General features: G+C 40.3%; 1 protein-coding gene across 4 annotated transcripts in view; it reads left to right on the forward strand.

Annotated features, from left to right (window-relative positions):
• Positions 1-8,947: 8,947 nt before the first annotated feature.
• Positions 8,948-23,253, forward strand: part of prdm16 (PR domain containing 16) — a 191,036-nt gene continuing 176,730 nt past the window's right edge. For all 4 annotated transcript variants that reach the window (XM_086069105.1, XM_086069103.1, XM_086069101.1 and 1 more), the window contains exon 1: positions 8,948-9,251. In XM_086069105.1, coding sequence (XP_085925231.1) covers positions 9,215-9,251 — 37 coding nt within the window. In that variant the 5' untranslated portion in view covers positions 8,948-9,214. The remainder of the gene's footprint in view (positions 9,252-23,253) is intronic.

Below are 23,253 nucleotides of genomic sequence, written 5' to 3' on the forward strand. Positions count from 1 at the left end.
CCCCCATTTTGTCTTGCAGATTTAGCTCACTAGCTAACCCTAACCCGAGTGTGTTGGAATTGATCTTGTATCCTACTGAGGGAACGTCAAACCTTACACTTGCTCTCTCTCCCTAATCCGAACAAACGCTGCACAGAGGAAGGATGAGTGATGAAAATTTGAAGTCACTAAAGACTTAGGTCTAAGGTAATGGAATTGCAAATCATTTGTGCTCAGCTCCTTTTACAAAGTAGAACCCGTTACAGCCAGCATTTGCTGCCTGCCCTCACACAAATCGTAATGTTCTGGTTTATTTTGTCACAGTTAATGACTATCCTCCTTGACACAATCTACCTACAGATGATCCATTTCTCTGTTGACTTGCTGGTTGGGTGTTCGGATTGACGCATGACGGAGACGAGGTCTTGTAAAAGAAGGAAGCTGAGTGCAAGCCTATTGTGCAACATGTGTTTATATGTCTGACACAGGAGGGCAGTCTTTCAACATTTCCCTCCGCCTGTGGAGCACAGCAACTGTTTAGATGTGCTGCTGCAGGAAGACAGTCTCTTAGAATGGCTAAGAGTACAAGTTACTTACTGTTCTTCAGAACAGTGGGGGGGGGGGGGGGGGGGTGAGGGTTCTCCAACTGATGATCGTAACCACTTCCTTCTCTATTGCTTTCAATTTCCGACACCTTTATCATTTTCAAGTAATTAAAAGATTACAAAAAAGACAACTTTTATTCATGAGGACCAACTTTATTCAATGATAGTAATAATTTAAAAAATCAGCAACTTTACTGATTGGTATTAAAATGTATAGTATTATACTTTGAAGAACTGACAGTGTCAATTTTATCCGCCGTTTTAAAATTTTGTCTCAGTTTTAATCACGCTTGTTAGTTTTATCATAGTTAGTCAACCTCATTCTGTTTTTATTTAGTCAATTTTTAGTCGACTATAAATCTAGCATTTTTGTCTTTTTTTTTTTGTCCAAGAAAACATATTTTTATCCATCTAGTTGTAGTCAAGAAAAACTCAATGTTTTAGTCAGGACAATCATTTAACCCCTGTATTTTTTTGGGCAGCAGATTATGTTGAACGTTTCGGAATTAAAACCAGTATTTCACATAACATTTCTCTCATCTTTTTGATGAAAAACAACTTGACACACAATTATAGTATATCAACAAGTGGCTACTATAGGCTCCATGCTATGAGCACGTATATTAGCCAGCATTAGTTAGCGGTCGGATTGACATTATTGTTGGAACGTTATTACTATTGGATCAATGTTACGTTATAACTAATTAATTTCTTTTTTCTTTTTTTTACCTTTCACCGTGAGTCCATCTCCTGTCTGTCCCATGTTTGTGCATGTTGGACTCATTAGCTGTCAATATAAAAGGGTGTGTGTCATTGTGTGTCATGTGACAGATTAGCAGAGACAAGATTTTACAAGATCATATAATTTTCATCTAGTTTTGATGTCCATAAATTTTAGTCCAGTTTTTATTAAGTGAAGTACATTTTCCTCTCGTCTTCATTAGTCAACGAAAATGCATACTGATTTAGTCCCAGTTGTTGTTTATTAATGAGGGTTTTAGTCTAGTCTAGTTTAGTTTTGAAAAATGTGTGTTGACAAAATCATTTTTGTTTTGTTTCTGACAAAATAATTGTGTAACTTAGCAATGCAAAGTAGAGATATATGGATCAAAGAACACCCATCCTTTAGAATGTAAGAATTAACAAAGCCAACTGAAATGCACGTCTCAAGAAACAGTAAAGCAAAAAGTACATAATGTAAGGTAACATAAGAAAGGCTACATAATGGCCATTCTTAATTGTAGATATTTTGAGAGCTTCTTTGTGTGGTTTATGGTATTCACAAAGACTTCAATCAAGTGCAGCTTCTTTTACTTTGGGCTATATACTTCTTGAGAATAACAAACTAAAAAAGAAAACGTTTTATAGGGCAGGACAACTTTAACCAACAATATTGTCACATTAATTAGACTCCACTGACGGATTCTTGACTCCATTTAGCTCTTGAAAGAGTCGTTAGTCAAGGTGTTCACATGCATTCCTCCATGCACTGTAAATGTTTGCATGGTGTGTCCAGGAAACATGTGATAATATACTTTCTTTTGGTATGTTATTAGCTCTTTCCACTTGATTTCATGCCCTGTTGTAGCAGAAAGGACACTATACTCGTGTTTAGGCAGGCAGATGGATGGCAAAGCTCTGGTAGCACTGCTGTTTTTCAAGTCACCATCAGGATCCCCACCTATTGGCTGGAGCTCCTATTAACTCATTCACTGCCATTGACGGCTATAGACGTCAAGAATTAATTTGAACTATTTCTATTAGTTTAGCAATTGTTTCCACTTTTGCTAACAAGATTATGAAAACCTAGAATTGTTTTATTGTAAATTTAGAACAGATATAACATTTATGATTAATCGTTAGTTAACTAGTGAAGTCATGTGATTAGTTACAATTTAAAATTGTAATCGCCTGACGCCCCTAATTTAAAAAGGGGCGTCAAACGATTACATTTTTTAATCGTAATTTCTATGGAGATTTGTTCAGTGATGTGCTAAAAAGTTTTTGGAATTTAAAATATGAGCTATGTTCCATGCATATGGCACTTAAGAAGGGGAAGTTAGGTCAAAAATTAAGCAACACAATCCACCATATTTGTCCATCTCATGGGGCAGCCATTTTCCCTCTTAATGGTCTTTATGTTCATGACATTATTATAGGAAATCATCCACTTCAATATGAAACATCTTACATTTATTGTTTGTATCAGTAAAATGTCAGTGGGCATTCTTTGTCTTGGCTGGATGATATTAAGTTCTCCTTTTAAGTTGATTTGCTGATGTTGAGCGAAAGAGGAATTTTTGAATGGCTACAAAAATGGTGGCAAATGATGACAAAAATTGTTCATAACAGTCAGTAGCACAGTACACGACTATGGGTGTAACCATGCTGCTATATGAGGTTAAGTTGCAGTCATTTGTTGTGATTTGCAGAAATCCCTTTTTGGATTGAGCTTGTGCATACCTTTGGCTGTGTAAGCACCAAGACTGGTCCCGTTAGGCTTGAAGCTATTTAGGTTTAAGCTCATAACGCTTCTGCATCAACCTTCCTAAAGTGGTTCTGGCCCTCTGAATTGGAATCATCTCAGAAATGGTCTCAAACCGCAATATGAGACATATCTTTACCATTTCTTTTTGCTGAGCGTTGTCATTGTTTCATATGTGCGTGGGGGTCCTGAAACTGCACTTGCGTCACTCCCCCCACATGCGGTATAATGATCATGCCTGTTTCTGCATGTTGACTGTGGGATCTGGAGCTCTTCTCAATCTCACTATGGTCAACAAATACTTTGTTATGACTCTTTGTTTTTAATCCAAAAGTTATTGCAGTCTACTGATGTTTGATTTGATATTAATAAACATTTTTCTCTGCTTCTTGCAGATTTTTTAGAGGAAGAGGTGATTTGTGCACAGTTGAATGCTGGCCCAGTAGCAATGTGACGTGGTACAGGACCAAATCCCAATTCAGATCTTTACAGGAGGTGAGAACAAGAACCTTGGGTTGGATTTTCAGGAGGGGGGGGGGGGGGGGTTTAAAAGGGCCACCGTTGAAATGACAGCCAGGCCGCCCTCTCCAGTCTTCACCCTCTGCCAGTTGAGGCGGGTGTCAAACGGATGCTTGTGGGCTTGGCCCCTTCTACTGGATCTGTCCGCAGTTGTTAATGATAACACGCGTCGATAACCGGCCTTCCCACTTGATGCTGCCCACATGAGACTCTTGCAGTGTCTGCCAAACCTTCTGTGTGTGTATTCATGTGTGTATACAGCATTTGGTGCTAAAACTCCTCCAGTATTATGCATATACTTTTTGATAATAATTGTGTGATAATCAAAGATTACTTTTATTAATCTTGTATGGTATTTTAACAAGCTGACTGGGTCAAAGATATCTTTCTCTGCAGTATTATTTTAACTCAACCATTTTAATGGGATAAATGATAGGCAACTTAAATCTTCCAAAGAGAAGTATGTTTCATTGCTGTTTTAATGATTTAATAATGCTGCTAAAAAATAAATAATAATTATTATATTGTATAGATAATTAAATTATAGTTGCACTTATTGTTATTAATAGTGATGATACTTACTGCTACAGTTATTATTGTCCTTTAATTAAATAAAAAGGGGGACATTGTGACAGTTGTTAAAAAAAAAAAAAAAAAAAAAATATATATATATATATATATATATATATAAAAACACAAATAGCAATTTTACTGTGTATCATCGCCATAATTGGTAGTGAGCTTTGATTGCTTTGTTATTATTATTATTACTACTAATAATAATAATATTAATATATTTTTTACGTTATTATTATTTTGTCCTCCTTGGGGGCGGAAGTTGACGCTCTTTTGGCCTTTCCAATCTCTACATGTATTTGATCTAAAGATGGAGATGATCTCAATAATAAAGTGCAGCAATTTTAGCATGACGTGCGCGCGCGCGCGCGTGTCTAAAAAAGTGTATGCGCAAGTGTGCGCGTGTGTTTGTGTCTGTGTGCTCTTTGGCTGACTTGTAAAATATGACAGGCCATTTTGAAACTCAAAGATTAACATTGTGATTCCCAGTGTCCCGGCAGACAGCGTGATTGATTACATCATATTATATTAAGGTCATTTCGACATCAGGGTAATTTTCAACTGGAGCCTGCGGGCCATATTTTAATGTGCATTTGTTTGGCGCTGCTGTCGCTCGCTCCCCTCGCTCGTCACATCTGTGGGAAATTGATGACGACATTAACCAGCGATTAATTAAAAACAACAACATTAATGATGATAGCGCTCGCCGCTTTGCCTTTTGAAAAATGATCATATAGTTCACACTCGGACTTCACATTTAAAAACTGGGATTCTCAATTGAGTACAGTTTTGCTGTTAGCCTAAATATAGGCCTATCATTTTTCAATCAATATTATTTTTTATTAATTGTGCACTCTCCGAAATGCTCGTAAAATTAACATCGGAATTTCACCTTGACATTAATACGTATTATTATATTTTCTTATGTTCATATAATGCTATATTTTATTATTCACGTTTTAACCTATTTTCTAAATGTCCGTTTCCAAGATCATGCGGTTTCTCAAATTGCCAAAAATAATACATTATAAAATTAATACTAAGTAGCCTGTATAAATGAATAAAAACAGACAATATATTGTTCGATAAAGAATTTCAAATTAGCAGCTGCAATGGACAAATACCTTTTATAGCCTATATATAATTTTTAACTAACAGATTGAGATTTAATATTTCGAAACAAATAATAGGCCTGTAAAACACGTGATCAGACATACACGTCATTTATTTTAGTGTGTGTGAGAAAAGGTCCTGGAATATTGTTATGGTGTGGAAGTGTGCGTTTACGTGTGTGTGGATTCACGACGCGATACTCCCTTGTTTCCGTATGTGCTGTCTGCAGTACAAATGGACTGCATTGGCGCGCGCGCGCACACTCAAGTTGGACTCCAAAACTGCGCGCGCATTCTGACGACCACCTGACCGGGAGCGCGCCTCATGTGCGGGCCTTTGCACTCTCTGGTCTCACATGTCCAATGTGCGCCGATGCTATCTGCACGCAGTCTAATCCAGAAACCCTTTTCCACCGGGTATCAAGCTTCGGTTTCGCTCAGTGTGCGTGTGTGTGTGTGCGTGCGTGCGTGCGTGTGTGTGTGTTCAGTCACCACAGTCTTGACCGCATTCGCAGTGAAAAAACTTCCTCCTTCCCCAACACGCATACTCACGACACCATGTCTACGAGTGCATAATAATAGTGCACTCATCTGTTGCTTGCATTGCATTAGGAAAAATCTGAAGTTGAAAGCTTACAATAAAATATATAAGCCCATGTGTAAAATAACCCAAAAAACATAAAGTTCAATATTTGCAGGATTGACGTGTCGGCCCCCAAGGGAGATCTCCAACGGGCCCCAAATTCCTGAATGTGAAACGTAGGCGGTCATTTTGTTTTGAAGGTACTATGTGAGAATCACAAGATTTGGGAAAATTAACAAAACGAATATCATCATCATCATCATCATCATCATCATCATCATCATCATCATCATCATCATCGTCATTATCATAATGATTATATATATAATGATGATAATGATGATAATTATTATTGTTAAATCCTCCACAAAAAAGATTATTGCCGTATTGTTTCATATTATTATTATTATTATTATGAAAGCCCCCACAAAAAAAGATTATTGCCGTGTTGTTTCATATTATTATTATTATTATTATTATGAAAGCCCCCACAAAAAAAGATTATTGCCGTATTGTTTCATATTATTATTATTATTACTTGTGTGTGTGTTGGGGAAGGGGGGGGGGTGAGGAGAGGTATTGTTTTCATTATTTAAATTCATTTCAATTTCCAACGTTGTTCAGCCACTCTTCTCCTTTGGTTTGCTTTTGGTCCATGGGGCAGTACAGGAGAGTTGGCTTGAGGTTGCGTTTGTGCACATACACAGACCTTGCACGCACTTTTTTTTTTTAACTAGGAATAGGACACAAATAAATAAATACAATATTTAAATAAATAAAATATTTAAATAAAAAATAAATGAAAAGTGTACGTTTCCCCCTTTTTTTTTTATCTTAACGGATCCCAATACAGTAAAAATAATACACCATTTGTACAATGATAATAATAATAATAATAATTTTGAGAGTGCATGGAAGTGTTCTTGTTGTTCATGAAACTGTGTCTCCTCTTTAGGATACTTAACAAGAGCAACATACGAGGGCTGACCATGACACCTCTCTTCCGGAGACGCAGCTCACTCCGGTCTTTCTTCTGATCCTTCCTTCCCACTGTCCGACCTACCTTCCAACAAAAATGAAAGGAGGAAACACTCGGTCCTGGCAAGTGTCGCGGTGGAGTGCGACCATTTCCTCGCCAGGGTAATTAACCGTTAATTGCGCCTCATTTGTCCAAACTAATGCAATAAAAATATGTTGTGTGCATGGGCCTGACATATGAGTGCCACACACACACACACACACGCACACACACACACACACACACACACACACACACACACACACACACACACACACACACACACACACACACACACACACACACACACACACACACACACACACACATGACTTAGTCAGTTTGTTTCTCTTTATTCAGTATTTGTGTGTGCGGCTGGTCTAATCGATCTCAAGCCAATCGATCAAGACCATGGTTTCATTCTCACTCCCGTTGTTTCCTCGCCCACTGAAGGACGCAAACAAAACCTTTGCACGCTAATTATGATTTGTTTGTCCACATCGCTCTTTTTCAGCTTTGCACTGTTCTTGAACTGGTGTAACTTATTTGGAACGCCGATCGTCGAAATTTTTCGAAAACATAATTTGGGAAGTATAGGCCTATATTGTGGTATGTGGACGTACTACCTAATTCCCTCCCCTCCGCGCCCCACCAATATTCCAAGACAGGCTCCCTAGAGTATCCAGCAAATGTATGCTAATTGCTACTGATTATTATTATTGATTAATGATTACAGGGAATCATCTGCAGGGCTATTTCTGCGCAATGCGTAATGTGTTTGAGGCGTGTCCAATAAGACTGTAAAATCTATGAGTAATGTCAAATTATTATTATTATTATTATTATTATTATTATTATTATTATTATTATTATTATTATTATTGTTGTTAGAAACTTCTTATATTACTTCTGCAACTACTACCAATAATAATTATAATAATAATATTTATAATAACAACAACAATAATAATAATAATAATAATAGGTAGTGCGTTTGGTGTGTGTTGTGGTTGCTGAGCATAAGTGAATGGATGTGTGCGCCACCAGGCAGGCAGGGAGACTGCAGCCGCTCCATCATCGCAGATCTTTAATAGGCTCCAACACAGAGCTGCCTTTATTTAGCCAAAAGCAGACGGAAACCATTCCCATATGACATGCTATAGCTATAGGCCCAGGCACCATGTGGAGCCCAGCCCACCTCTCGGCTTCAAATATACGCTGACAGACTTCTCTCACATTTTGCTGCTGCATGGAACAATCAAATAATAATAATAATAATAATAATAATAATAATAATAATAATAATAATAATAATAATAATAATAATAAGAAGAAGAAATAATAATATTATTAAGAATGAATAATTGTCTAAATTTAATTATAATTACAGTTCTACCATGCATGCAAATAATAATAATAATAATAAAGGAATTCTTTCTGCATTAGTCTATACATTCAAGGTAAACATTACCTGGACTTTGGGACCTGCAGTCGAAGCCAAATTAGTGGGCTCTGAAATCCCGCCTGCAGCACACAAAACAAACAAACAGACACACAGGTGCAGATTCATGCTTACACTGCAGTCCACGTCTCTTGTATGCACTTCTTTTTTTCTGTTAAATTTTTTTTTTGATATATTAATTACAAAATAATTGTCTGTGAAGCCAACAGAATGTTTGGCTTGGAGGAGGGGGGGGCATGCTTGCTTCAAACAGCTGCTGCCTGCTGCATTGCTACACACGCACAAGAAATAATGCAATAGTGCAATTAGTAGAGTTCCATCCAATAACAAACTTTTTTATTCCCCCCCAGAATGGCTTGAATACAATGAAGACATGCCCGTGGTAATAAAAGCATGAATAACACATAATACTATAATGATAATAATAATAATAAAAATAATAATTAGCTTCTTACCTGGCGGCGTGCAGGGGCCGGCTGCAGAGAAGAAGCACGTCGCCGCCTTGAGTTAAATGCAAGTGGGTGCTGGCAGCAGCGGAGCTGGGTGGGCTGGGAGCTGCTGGCTGAAGGGGGGGAGTTGGGGAGGAGGAAGGGAGAGAAGGTGCGAGTGTGAGGAGAGAGCAGCATGTGGAGGAGGAGGTAGAGGAGGAGGAGGGGAAGAGATAAGTGATCTAAAGGGGAGACGATAGGACAAAAAAAGAAAGTGATGATGAATACATTGGAAAGTTTTTTGGCCCCGGCGCGGGTGTCAGATTGAATGGGGCTTTGCGCATGTGCGAAGGTGTCCAAACTGACAATTGCTGGTGAGATGAAGATAGTGTTGTTGCTGCTTCTGGGCTCACGGTGGACGACGAGAGGAATCTACAAGGCGACAAGATGAGATCCAAGGCGAGGGCGAGAAAACTGGCCAAAAGTAGGTCCCGCATTTTCTGGTCTTTTCCTTCCCGGTTTGAAAAAAAAAAAGTAGCGCTTCATGCTTGTTCCTGTCGGGTGTCATAGCGCGGAGACGAGCGTCGACACTTTTTGGCCGCCAGAGATCAACTTTTTTGTGGACGCTACGTTGCGGTTGCCCGGGCGAGTTTGTGTGCACTTTGCGGTGTTTGTTTCTCCGCGCAAAAGTTTGACGCCGGTGCTTGACTGCAGCTTTCAGATTCGCTTTTCGCTCTTGCTGGAAGTTTTGCTTTTCTGGTTGCTGGAAGTTACGCGAAAGTTGCCGAAATGCATTCGAATGTTCTGCTTGTTGTAAAGAAACCTTCCGAGTCTTGTGAAATCACATCATTCCCGTCTTGTGTAATAGTGGGCGCTGTGGTACTGTCCCACAGCATTTCCTCCCTCAGGCGTGCATTTTATTTTATTTTTTAAAAGGGGGTCGGGTGGGGGTAAGAAAGAATAAATATTTTGTGCCTCGTTTGTTTTTCACTCTCTCTCCGTTTGCATGCATGCACATATCGCCCCCCTCCTTTTTTTTTTTTTTTACCCAAAGGGTCCCCCCCACCCCACCCCCACTTCCCATAGTGTCAATCAATAAGTGCAAAGAGAGAATCAAACAAGCACAAATTTCTGTTATGATATTTGGCGTTGCAGATTTTATTTTGCATTCTTTCTCGTGGCTCTGATATTTTATCCACTTGTTTCCTTGCAGCTTTTGTGAACACTTTATTCACGCGACTCATTAAGAAGGTGATGACCTAATGATGATGATGATGCTAGGGGCCTAATTAGCTGTGTAAAGGCCTGCTGGCACTCGAGGAGATTCGGTTTCAACGCAAATTGTCATGCACACGTCCCTATAGCAATATCATTATGCAGCTTTTTATTTTTTTATTTTCTTAATTATTTTAAATACTGTTTTTAAAAATATATCATTCTTTCTTGAGAAGCCTTGAGAGTTTTTTTTTCATTGTAAGACTGTTGCCAACATTAACGGCGAAGCTTTTCACATTTCGTTAATTAGCCTGCCTACTGATGCATACAAATCTGTACGTATTGTTTATTTATCCCGGCTTTGGAAAATGTATTTATTTTTTTTATTTTTATTTTTTTAGCTTTGGTAGTAATAAATCATGATCCTTATTTTTTTCTGCTGCCATTTTCACTTTTTAAGCCCTGTTCGCGTGGAGCCACTTTTTAAGTTGTAAGGCAAAAAGAAAAGGGAAATAGCTAATTGGTCTGCTTCGTATAATTGCTTAAACGTGTTGAGCTGCAGCGCGCTCCTTGCGAGCAGTGTGCACTTGGTCCTGATCTGCAAACAGCCCGAGTTGATAGTCTGTTGATCCTGGTGCTAATGAACACAAATACCTGGCTTTGGGGAGCCCTCCGTGCACAGACCCCAGATCAGCCAGAATGGAAAACGGGTACGGAAAACAAAACGCTATTTTGGAGTTTAAACCAGAGAGCCTAACTTTTGAATGGAACGTGTTGAAAAGTGAGTTGTGCAGCTCGTGGTCGTGTGTGTGAGTTGCTAAATCCTTTTATTTTCAAGCGACTTATTTTCCTTGCGCTAAAGTCTCACATACTCGACAAAACTGAAGGCGGTTATCCTACAGAAACGTGTGCCTCTGAGCAGCGTGCGCGCGTGCGTGTGCGCGTGTGTCCGCGTGTGTGTTTTAATGGAAGGGCACATTGATTTACACAACGTTTTCAATCCCATGAGGAACTACAACTGTACTTGTTTGACTTCAACAAAATAAATTAAATACATTTATTGAGACACGCACACGCACGCTCACAGACACACACACAGACACACACACAGACACACACACACACACACACACACACACACACGCACGCACACACACAAAGACAAATACATTTATATATATATATATATATATGCATAATACAAACATACAAGTTTCACCCGTTGTGTCAGTAATGTTACTTTGGTTTGCAAACGATGTATTTTATTTGATTAGCTTGTGGTCATCGTCATTATAGTGTTGGATTTCACTGTCAAAAGGAAAACCAAAAGTAGTCTAATATGTTGCTTCATTCATGCTTGATGGCATGCTGTGTACTCTTTGTAAACATTATTTCGTTAAAACAGAGCAGTGTTCCACAACCTTTATTGAGCCAAGGCACCCGTTTTGCATTAGAAAAATCTCACTGCACACCACCAAACAAAAAATGCACAAAAATACTAAAAATAATGATTACCTCATGTCCGTTCAACTCACTCATTGACTTACTTAATGTGGAATCTGGGCCTGTTTAGTTGAGAAAAACGCTGATATGGACTACTTGCACGAAGCCAGGACTTATTCCATGGCAACAGGTGGATACAGAGGTTTATTGTGTCTTTTGCCATCTGAAGGAAGAACATTTCATTGTTCTGCCCGTCACTCTATGTTGCTGGCTTGGACAGGTGAGCAAAGATTTAGTTTTACAAACAATATATACCCCAAAGAGGCTGTCAATGAAAGCTATCGTATTGTTTTCATTTGTACCTCTCTGTACATCAGATCTTTATTTTATTTTGCAGTTTGAATTATTTTAATTTTTCAGTGGGAGTGCGGGTTCCTCATCCTGTCACATCTGCTCATGTTATGTTGGGGCCTAAAGTCTACTTCCCAAATGTGTTTCGAGAAGATTTCTTAAAAAAAAAAAATCTGTCTCCATGTCTGCTTAATAAAATCTCCTTCTGCGCATGCAGGATTGTTGTATTCTGATCTGTTGGATCATATTAAACCACACAATGATTTTACCACTTTGTAACTTGTCAAAGGCTAACTTTTGAGTAAAGTTTTTGTCGCGGTTCCAGTGAGTCCAAAGTCTATCTGGTGTCTGCATGTAGCATATGGTCTTCATTTGATTCACATAAAATGATACAAATACAGATGAATTGCTTTATGTAACCATAGCTTTCGGATTGAGAGAGCAGACTCTTCCCACTATGCGCAGGTCTCATTTCTACTCACTCTTCTGTATAAGCTTTTGTGGTCTCCTTCAATTTTGGCTACAGAGAACAAATTCAAATATGAGCGAATAATGACTCACTTGCTCTCAATTCTAGCGATGCATTTTAGAATATTATATTTTTAGTCGATTTTACAACTCTTCTGCTCTGACTCATACCCTGATGCTGTTTGTCTCCAGAAAAATACTTCCATAGTGATTCAGTTCTCTTCATAGTGCTGCTGCTTTGCTCATTATAGATTTGGGGGACTTCACTTGGTCTGCCAGAATTATGCAACTACAAGAATGACCATAGCAGCCATTTAGACATTGACTGTTTCATTAATTTAACTGACGTAACGTAACTTCTCAGCGATTACACATGCAAAGTTGAAAACTCGAACTGCTAACATTTTCTCTGTTAAAAAAAAAAAAAATGACGTTGCAAAATTTTAAAGCAGTCAAAATGACGGCCTTGATATTTCTATAGTGTACAAGGAGCTGTGAAACTCTTTTTCGTTTGTGTCGGCTTACATGTAATATACTGCCACCTGGTGGCCAAGTCTTGCAAAGCAGGTCCCACAATGGTATAACCAATGATGCACAAACTTATAAATGATAAATTATTATACTGCATTGCCAACCTACAGACAGATCCATTTTTCAAAAATATTTAAGATTTTAATTTCAAATGCCTCGTGCAACTAAAGGTGCATTTGTTTTGACCAGTTTATCAATTACAACTAAAACATCTTTCCATAATAATAACCAGAATCATTTAACAAGTTCTTAAAACAGTGTGTTTAGGCATTCCATACTTTCGTTTGTGTCATTCACTTGATATACCTACTTTTAGTGGTACCAGATATGAAAATGAACAAGAATTGAAAGAAAACAGGGCAGTCTCTTTTTTTCTCTCCATTGCTTTACATATAAAATAGTGGTGCTCCCATCGTTCCACCACCAATCGTGATTGGCCGATCTCTTTGGAATTCCATTGACTGGAGTTAGCCTCAAGTCGTTAGCCAATCCTGCTAGCTTCCGCTGCATGCTCACGACATGCGCTACGTCGCTGGAGCCACCAATAGAATGCCACGTCTGTGCTGTGTTATCAAACATAGATCAGAATTATCTACTCAGTGTTTTCGACCTATTTGAGTAATGTGATCAAGGATTTTTTTTAAATGTCTATAACAATCAGTGTTATCTGTGCAACAAGGTAGTGTTCAGTCATTTCCGTAACAAAGAATGGACAACACGTAACAGTTGGAAGCTCGGATAATATTATAGAGTGCTATTTTCCTTATTAAGGAAACACAATTAAAAAAAATGTTTGGGGGGGGGGTATGGGATGTATTGTATAGTAAGGTAATTAATATAAATATTGGTACTGTCTCTATTAATTCAAATATTTACAGTTCTTTATTATGAGCATATGTACCAAATGTTGAGTGTTTGTTCAATGCCGTTTATAAATTGTTTTCTGTCATAAGTCATGAGGTGCTTTGGACTGATGGTTCGAAAACATTTCAGCTTTCCATTTCACAGTCAGGTTTAATTGCACATTCAAAGTCATGGAGTGAAAACACACACACAAACAAACACACAACTTGGAGGTGACAGATTTATAGGCAATGATAGGATTTGAACCTCAATCCATCACAAACTGGAAAGGTTGAGTGTTAATGTCATCCAAACAGCAGGAGTTGGCAGTGTTACTGTCTAAGTGTGTGTGCGTGTGTTTATATAGGTGATGGAGGTCCTGTCACTGCTCTGACTTTTGTTCGGTGCGGCATAGCGATGGGTGGGCACCTCCTCCACATACACACACGCTTTCTTCTGCAGTCTGGTGCAGTTGCAAGTTGTATATTGAGTTGACATGCAAATACCATGAACCATTAAGCTCTTGCACATGGCTCCAAATCCCATTCATTCCACTGATACGCTGACCTCACATTATCCAGTTGGCAAATATCCCTCCTCCCCGCCTTGCTCCATGACCTCATCTGCCGTGTTTGTGAAAACATCATTTGGCAGTTTCAGATATTTCCCTGATGTTTTCTTTTTTTTAGTGCCCACCTCCTCTTCTTCTTCCTCCTCCCCTTCTTCTAACCTACAGCTTGGCAAACGAGGCAGCGTCTTTGTTAAAAAATAGACAAGAAGCATTCAGCAACCAATGATGAGCAATTTCTCTGGTTACTGTCTACTAGCATCTTCAGACTGAGAATATACTTCCATAAGTGCCATTTCACACAAAATAACTCATCTTCACTTCCAGGGCACACTGATTATTGTGAAGTTTCTCTCTCTCTCTCTCTCTCTGGCATGGGTTTTGCACCACCCACTGTGAAGCGCCGCGCGGTGTTTGCCAGACGAGGGGCGAATGTGTGGAGTCCTAATGAGCTGCTTGTAGCAGCCCTCATGATTCCCTCCACGTCGCGGCGTCCCGGGGCTTGCTCAGCATTGTGACTAGTCTTATCTGGGTCTAATCCCGATTTGTTTGGCATTAGCCAGGTCGCTTTTACCCTCTTTCTCCCATTTTCCCTTTTATTTCTTCATTTGTCCTGACTCTGCTCTTTTCATTTGATCCTCAAATCCAGATTCCCCGGTGCCATGATCTTTCTGTCTCGGAATTGTTTGTGTGGTTTGACAATGTAGAGACTTGTTTTTTTCTAGTTTGTTTGTGATCAGTGTAAATCCAGATCTCCTTTTCTGTAACCTTTCTCCTCATTAGGATTGCGGGTAAAATGGAGCTTATCCCAGTGGAGATATACAGTAGTTGGGATACACCCTGGACTGCTCATCAGCTAATCTCAGGAATCATAAAAAGCGATGTCTCACACTGACATTAGCTATGGACAAGTTGGCCTTCATTTAACCTATCATGCATGTGTTTGGAATGTGGGAGCAGGACTGAACACCTGGAGAAAATATAGTCGTCTCAAGCCAGCGCTAAGATTAAAACCACAACTTTTAGAACTGTGGGGCAAATATGCTAACCGCTCAGTCGCCAAGCTTCCTTAAACCATAATAATTGAATAAGTATGTATGCAGTTGTGGATAGCGGATGCATGATTATTTCTCGTTTGTCAAGTATCATAGCTGACGCCCTTTATAGCCACCCACAAGATTAGAGCAGAGTGGCCGCAAATGATGACTCATTTAGATCTGGGCCCATGTTCCTTTGAGCAAGATGATGGATTCACAATTGATAAAGGTATAAACCTAAAAGAGGTAAAAACCTTGCCCCCTCCTCCTCCTCTCTTTGGCAACTAGCACACCTGATTTATATAATTAGCTTATCAGCATGCCTGATAACGATCCTGATCTTTAGTATTAGGCGTGTTGGTAGGCTGAAACATCTAAAACCTGCAGGACTCCGGACCTTGACGACCGAAACTGGTGAACCCTGCTCTCTATATATATGGTTTTCCAATGGGATAAACAGATTTCTAGTACCTGGTGTAGTACCGGCGTTACAGGTAATTTGATGTGATTCAATTAGGGTCACATAAACTGCTGATTGTTTGATTGATTGGTCAAACTGATTTTGCTTGCCGTTATCGCTGCTACATTGTAACATTTGAAGAATCCATCAAATTTTTAATCTGTTCAATAGTCCACATCCAGGACTTTGAGAAGAATGCAAATCTACTGGCACACTACAACTGAAACACTGCACATATGGGCCAAATTTTGCTACCCAGTGTAAGGCAAAGTTCAGTCTAACTATGCGCATTTATGTCTTTTGATGTTTTGCTATACTATGACAGCGAGAATAGAACATGTTTTGACATTGTGGGATGGAACGCAGTTGACTCCAGCACAATCGAAGTGGCTCCCCTCCTTCCTATTAATATCAGGGTGATGGAAGCACACGCCTCAAGAGCTAGCTTCTGTTACCGGGGATTGGTCCGCCAAGGTCCCTGCACTTAGCCGCCTCCCAGCTCTCTGTTTCTGAATTGAATGTTCAACGTTAAAGTGCTAATTTATTAATGAGGGTATTCTCATATAGAGTTTTGTGTCGTTGTTGTGGACAAAGATTTTCCTCAGACTCCGGCGTAGGGAAAATGTGTTTTTCAAAATCCCCGTGTACGTGTGGACATGTCCTCAGTCACAGCCTGGCACTGTTGATGATGCTCATCCTGTCCAGATATGATAAGCAGACAAACTGCTCTCCCCTGGGCTGTTTGTCTGTCTGCCCCTTAAATAGCCCACAGCGTGTGAAGGCAGCGTGGCTCTCAACTCCCTCGGCCTCCGTCCCCTTTCATCGAGCCGCCAGTTCAAAGCCTTGGCTCCATCTTCACTTCTATCTCTTCTGCTTTTCTTTCCCTCCCTCCTCACTATCGTCCTGACTGGGTTTCATCATTACTGCAAAGATGGGCTCGCTGTGTCTCATTAGAGCGGATTAGAGACATCTCCTCGTCTCACAAGGGCCGAGCGGGACGTTTCTGTTCTCCGGTCACCACCCCCAGTCCCTTTTCTCTCACAGATCAGGTTCTTTGATTTGGCCAGATAAAGACCTCTTTCATGTCGGCGGGGACGGTTAGCGATTACACTGTCAGGCCCGTCGTTTTGGTGGCTTTGACAAATTTGCCGCTTGGGGTGGGACGGTTGTGGGGTTTGTCCTGGCCAGGCGGCGGACAAGAAGATTCACAGTAATTGAGCTGTCATTATCCAGTGACCCTGCCAGGCGCTACAGCGTCGGCCTCAGTAGACCTTCTATTTGTTTAATACTTGGGATAACTTTCTTTGTGACTATGATGGACAGCAGAGAAAAAGGGGGTGGGGTGTGCGGAAGTGGGGTGTCAGCCCGCAGATGAATGTCCCTGCTTATTTGGGCACCTCTCTTCAGCGCCACTATCCATGAAAATTGGCTCTGCTACATTACTGATGTAAGTTTCTTTTCTTAGCTACTCCACGCTGCAGCGTAATTAGGTCCATATAACTGGCTGCTATTTATTTATAAAAGAAAGCTGTTGGCATGTTGATTACAGAACCCCCCCAGAGAAAAGTTTCTCCACTAGTGTTTTTCAAATCAATTAAGTAGAATGCAGTGCACAGGATAAAGGGACAGTATTCTCTCAGTACCCACAACTTCTTTCATTTGTAACATTTGAACAAATTTCTCACAATGTTAAGAAGTGTCCGCAGATTCCTTTTCAAATGTAACTTATGCCATAAATCTGCCCTTTAAAGGATTTGCCACTGCCACAGACAAAATGGATAAAAAAATAAAACATTTTTTTGTAAATCTTTGGAAAGGAATTTTACAACAGTTTCGTAACAATTTTACAACAGTTTCGTAACAATTTTACAACAATTATAAGTCAGAATTTTAGCAGTTAATTTTCATGGTAGTAGGTTCCATGAATAAATACCGCTTCCTGCAGGTTATATCAAATACATACAAATGTTGTTATATATTATTGACCCAATATTGGCCCTTTAAATTTAATGACAGCTCTTAAATTAGACATCAGTGTTAAATTTTGCTCTGTGATTCATGCATTTGCGAAGCACTGTATGTGTTCATTTTAAGCAATTGGTAACACTGGTAAATATGCATAAAAAAGTGACAGTGACATTGTTTAAAATAAAAAATCACATGGATGGTAAAATGACAGAAATGCAGGCTAGGGTGAAATAAACAACTGCTTCTTCCCTCGAGTCCTATCCAAGAGGATATTTTCCATACTGTTTGGTTGAAATTTAATGTAATGAATGAAGTGTATATTTTAATGGATAGTCACCAATATACAGTGGATATTAAGTCTATCCACCCCTTCTGAAATTGATTTTTATGTAAAAATGAATTAATTAAAAACTTCTTACCACCATTTATTTGACCTAAAACCTGTGCTAACTCAATTGAAAATCGAGAGAAGATGATTCAATGGTAGCCATCACCCACTTACCTCCATTTAAAGTGCCTCTGATTAAGAGGGTTCAGATGTTCTAGCAGGCTTTTCCTCACATTTGATGTGCTTTCTAGCAGATGCTTGGAAGTTTTTGTGCTAACAATGACTGCTCTTTGGAACTATTCACAATTTTCTCCATCTGGGCTCAGGCCTATGTGCCAAATGAAGAAAAACTGTCCTAAAGGGTGATGCTGCCACCACCATGCTGAACAGGTATGGTGTTGTTGTTGTTGTTTTTTGTGTGCTAATGAGCAGTGTTATGCCACAAAGTTACCTTTGCTTCCTTGAACCATTACATGTTTTCCCACATGCATTTGGGAGATTTTAAGTGAGTCTTGGCAAAATGTCGCCAGGCTTGAATGTTTTTCTTTGTAAAATAAGGTTTCGGTCATGCCACAATACCTCATAGTCCAGACATACTGGATAAGGAAAAGGGAGATTGTTGTCACATGTACTAAATAGTCACATGTACTAAATAGTCAATACTTGCCATAATTGAAATGATTTTGCTTGGTGCCATTTTTCTGTATTACAAAAACCTGGCATTTGTACAGGGGTGTGTAGACTTTTTTTGATCCACTGTCACAACAATGCGACATTGTTATTTTGTCAATGAAATACTTGCCTACTCAATAAGCATGCCTCCAATTTTCACAGACAATCGTTTCAAAGTCTGTTTCATGTGTTTAGGCTCTAAAACAGCTTTGAGGTGTAAACAGACCCTAAAAGATGCTACACAGTCTGAGTGATGGTGATGGAGGAAAGCCTCTGTTAGGATAGAATGACGCTCCAGGCCTAAAGGTTATGATGGATGAAATAAGAGCCCCCTCCCCTCATTAACCCAATGTCAGATTGGTTTTGAAGCGATGAGTTGTGTGGAATGTGTGTGATCATGAGTGTGTGCGTGCACTTGTTTGTGTGTGTCAATTTTGGAGGGGTCCTGGCTAAAACATTTCAAGATGGCCCATTAGCCGCCACAGACTCTTCCCCTTTCCCGACACTAGGATTCCTCTGTGCTGACCCCCTCCACCTCTCAGCCCCTCTGTCCCAGAGGCCCCCAACCTCATCCTGCCAAGTGTACGGTTCCAAAGTAACGACGAAGCAGCCTGCGTGTGAAAATATTGAATTGCAAAAACATCCCTGGGTGAGAGGGTGTGTGAATGGAGCTTTCAGCACCGAGTCCGGCCCAGGCCCTGTGCTACTGACTGACGGACAACAAATGGCATTTTGTGTCCAGAGAGCAAAGAAAGGAAGAGGAGATGGAGAGAATCGTGGTGGGGGTGGTGTGAGGGATCTTGAGGTTCTTCAAGCCTCTTCAAGCAAGAGGCCCTAAATGTAGGCCTGAAATGCCTTATCACATGACCCGTCTGACCCTTGGCCTCCACTCAGCGGAGGCTGTCAGACGCCTCTCCAACCGGGGGCACAAAGCCCTCCAGTCTCAAAGGCCACCATTCAACCTCCCGCACTGCCGTCTTCCATAGGTAAATAGGTAAAAGTAATGTCACTGACCTCCACTTTCCCTCACTCGACACGAGGGCAAATCTCTTGAGATGCCCTGATTGTCAAAAGTGGAGGGTGGCCCTTATCGGTTGCTCATCTACCATCTTATCAGTCAGACTTTATTGTAATGCCGGGAAAAGTGATGACCGATTGAAATGCTGAAAATAGGCTGCAGGTTTGGCGCACTGGGAATCAAGTTGTGAAACTTTGTCTGTGTGTGTTGAGCGGGTGAGTGAGGGCGGGGGCCAGGGGGGACATGAGTGGATTTCTGATGCCTCAGAGGACTGACTGGGTCACAGCGTGACCGTAACCTCCCGTCTTGCTCCGCAACCCACACACTGGCACTCTCTCGCTCCTGATCAGTCCAAGGATTCTTTCTTCCCGTCTGTTTTTCTCCTCCTCTGCTGGAACACTGGAAGTTCTCTCTCTCGCCAGCCTCCTTTGAAAAGATGCGGCGTCTTTGTCCGGCCTGATAAAGGATGCCATAGTTCCCCTTTTCCCCTTCTTTGTGTCCCAAGGCTGGCGGCTCCTGTAGAAGTGCAAATGGTATCCTCTCGGAGGGGCTATCCCCGCGGGCCCCGGAGGACCCTCTCTCCCTTGCTCTCTCCTTCAGGCTTGGCTAATTACCACCCCGCTCCCCCCACCACCTCGCAGCCCCCACCAGCTCCCTGGTCTCCGCAAGCATGGACGGCACATTCCCACAACCAGCACCTGGCCTTCTTTTCTCCTGGCCCGCTTTGATGGCTGACACCCCAGCCTAGCCCTCCCTCCTCTTCCTCGTCCTCGTCTTCTCCTTCTGCCTCGTCTCTTTCTTTCTTTCTTTCTTGCTCTCCATCCCTGCTCACTCCTCCCTCGCTTGGACTCTCATTAATAGAGGTTTTAAATTGCTTTCTGACCCCAACAAACTGCTCTTGCTGAAAATGGAGATGCTGACGAGGGAATGGTGCAGATGTGTGCAATGAAGTTGTATAGCATGTACATTATATGCCCATAAGTATTGAGATACATCTTTTAATTAATTTTTTAATTTGATGAATTGGCCATCCAGCGATTACTGTAGTTTTCTCCAAAATTATTCATCTAAGACACTTTGGATAACTACCATTATTACATTTTAAATTCTTGTAGCTTTAATGACCAGGCGTCACCTCAAACAAGTCATATTTGTCAGATTGTAACTATGACCCCCAACAGAAATGTAAAAATGCTGATATTTATTCCATATTATGTTATTCACAAATGAGAAACTTAGATCGGATGGCTTGTACAATTTGACCGCAGCACCGAATGCAGATTAACTTGCTGTTGCTGCAGTGTTAATCCACTCACCCGTCGAAACACAAATATCTAATTAATTGCATATTTGCTTTCTACCGCCTGCAGGCCAAATCAATAGCCTGCCCCAGAGGATTTGGCCAATTCATAGCTGGCCTTTGTGCCGTCTGGTGATCCCAGCGAGGGCGTTCGGACAGCTTTCTGAGGAAAACAAATAGCTCTATTACACTCTTGCATCCGCGTGAGCCAACGTTTCTCCTCTGGGACTTTGAGCATCAGTTATTAATCGGACCTTCTCTCCACATGGTGAACGGATTGTTTTTCCACGTAGGTTCACCTGACAAGGCCCAGTGTTCTGCTGAATGGCAAAGCTTCACTGTGAATTGTTCATGACTATAATATTTAGCAATATGCGCAAGTCCTAATTATTACTTTATGATATAAGATAATTGAAGTGCACTTTTACACATTAAAACTGGTATATAATAGTAGTAATATAATAACAGTAGGATCGTGCATTTCAATAACAGCTTAACATAGCATCATGCATCTTATCTAGAACTAAACACATTTTGGCAATATGTTTGCATGCAGTCAATAACCCTTTCAAAATCTGAATTTTGACAATATTCGCCGTTTGAAATTCCATGTAAAACCACACACAAAAATATGCTTTTATTCGTAAACAACATCATTTTTTTAAACTTGAATAAGACCTCCTGGTTTACTTCTTTTCTAACCCTTGGTCTTGGTCACATAACCACGACCAGGGTAACTCCTTTGATACAAACTTGGTTTGTGTTCTTCTCAAGTTCTATTCGCAGGCAATCTTGGTCTTGCGCGGCGGCCATCTTGCCTTGCCACTCGCTAAGCAAGCTTAATTTGAATACATTGAGTTCTCTGCTGCATTTTCACATCATTTTTTGTCTCTACGGTGAAAATGCCACAGTGTGTAAATATTCTTTGTACACACATATCCGTGTGTATAAGTCCGTGCGTCTGGTGCGCAAACCACTCGAAATACACAAAGATAAACAAACATGGCGAAACATGGCTATTTAGGACAGCAGCACACTTTTGGAGCAAGGAGGAAACCGACTCCAACTTTATTAGTGCGGTGAGTGACGTGAATATAATGTATTTTATTGACCATAGAAAGTTAAAAGCGGAAATTATGTCATGATGTTGTCCATGCGTTGAGGTTTAGATTGGGATATGTAAACGCTCATGCATGTAAACGGGTTATCCTGAATGTTTTAGAAACTTTAACATGAATAGTGACTGTATGAAAACATAGTCATGGTCAACACAAAAGAAAGAAAGAATGTATAACAGAAACAAACAAGATAACCATCAGTTTGTTGGTCATAAATAATGATAATCAAATGCTCACTCGTGTACTCGTAGTTATAGGAAAAATATTGTTTATATTGATATTACTATATATATTGATATTGATATATTATTAATGTATTACCTTCCATATGCTCCATTTTATACCAGCAGTGGTCCGTACTGACTTGACTTGAACCTGGAAGAAATATAGGTAAAAAACAAAAAACAGTCCACGTTCAAACGAGCCGTCCCAAAAGTGCTCACACCCCGTTACGATTTCCCTTACTTGCATGTGTGTGAACTTGTTATTCATGCATCACAAAAGTGTACATCCGTGTGAAAAGAAAATTTACCCTTGGTGATTAAAAATAGTCGTACAGAACAGGGAGTTATGTACCAATAAATGTGTTTGTCAGCGCGCGGGCCATTCCCATGCATTTCGAGTGACAGAAAAAATACTCAGCAAAGATGTGCCTGCTCGATCTATGCTGACTGCAGCACAATGCAGGCTGCATTGGATGGTACATGCACCGCACACACCTAGACCTGTTACACTCGTTTGACTCGAGCTGGAATTACCTTGGCTAGGCGAAAGGTAAATTGAAAGTAATTATATTGATAAGTGGATATGTATTTGAACAGCAGGAAAATAACAGACTGGTGTCGAGCTAAATGGTTAATGGTGTCATCATTTCTTCACTAATGTTGCTTGTTATGCAGCCTGGACTTTGTTAGTATCTCTCTGCTTGCTGCTTTTTTTCCCAGCCGCAGCTGCCCTGCCCCGTACATTTCACACATCATCACCTCCAGGACATGTGATGATGTCATCAACTGGGCTGCTTGATTCCTCTGCCATTTTCCCCATAATGAGCATCAAACTAAATATGGTACAGGGAGTCACACACAGAAATATTTTAGGGTTTTTCCAGGAGACTCCATTTAGACACTTTGCACAGTATTTGAATTGAAAATGTGGATGCATTTGGT

Source organism: Leptonotus elevatus, chromosome 2, assembly GCF_054856555.1.
Source record: "Leptonotus elevatus isolate MCC_2025b chromosome 2, RoL_Lele_1.0, whole genome shotgun sequence".
Classification (NCBI taxonomy): domain Eukaryota; kingdom Metazoa; phylum Chordata; class Actinopteri; order Syngnathiformes; family Syngnathidae; genus Leptonotus; species Leptonotus elevatus.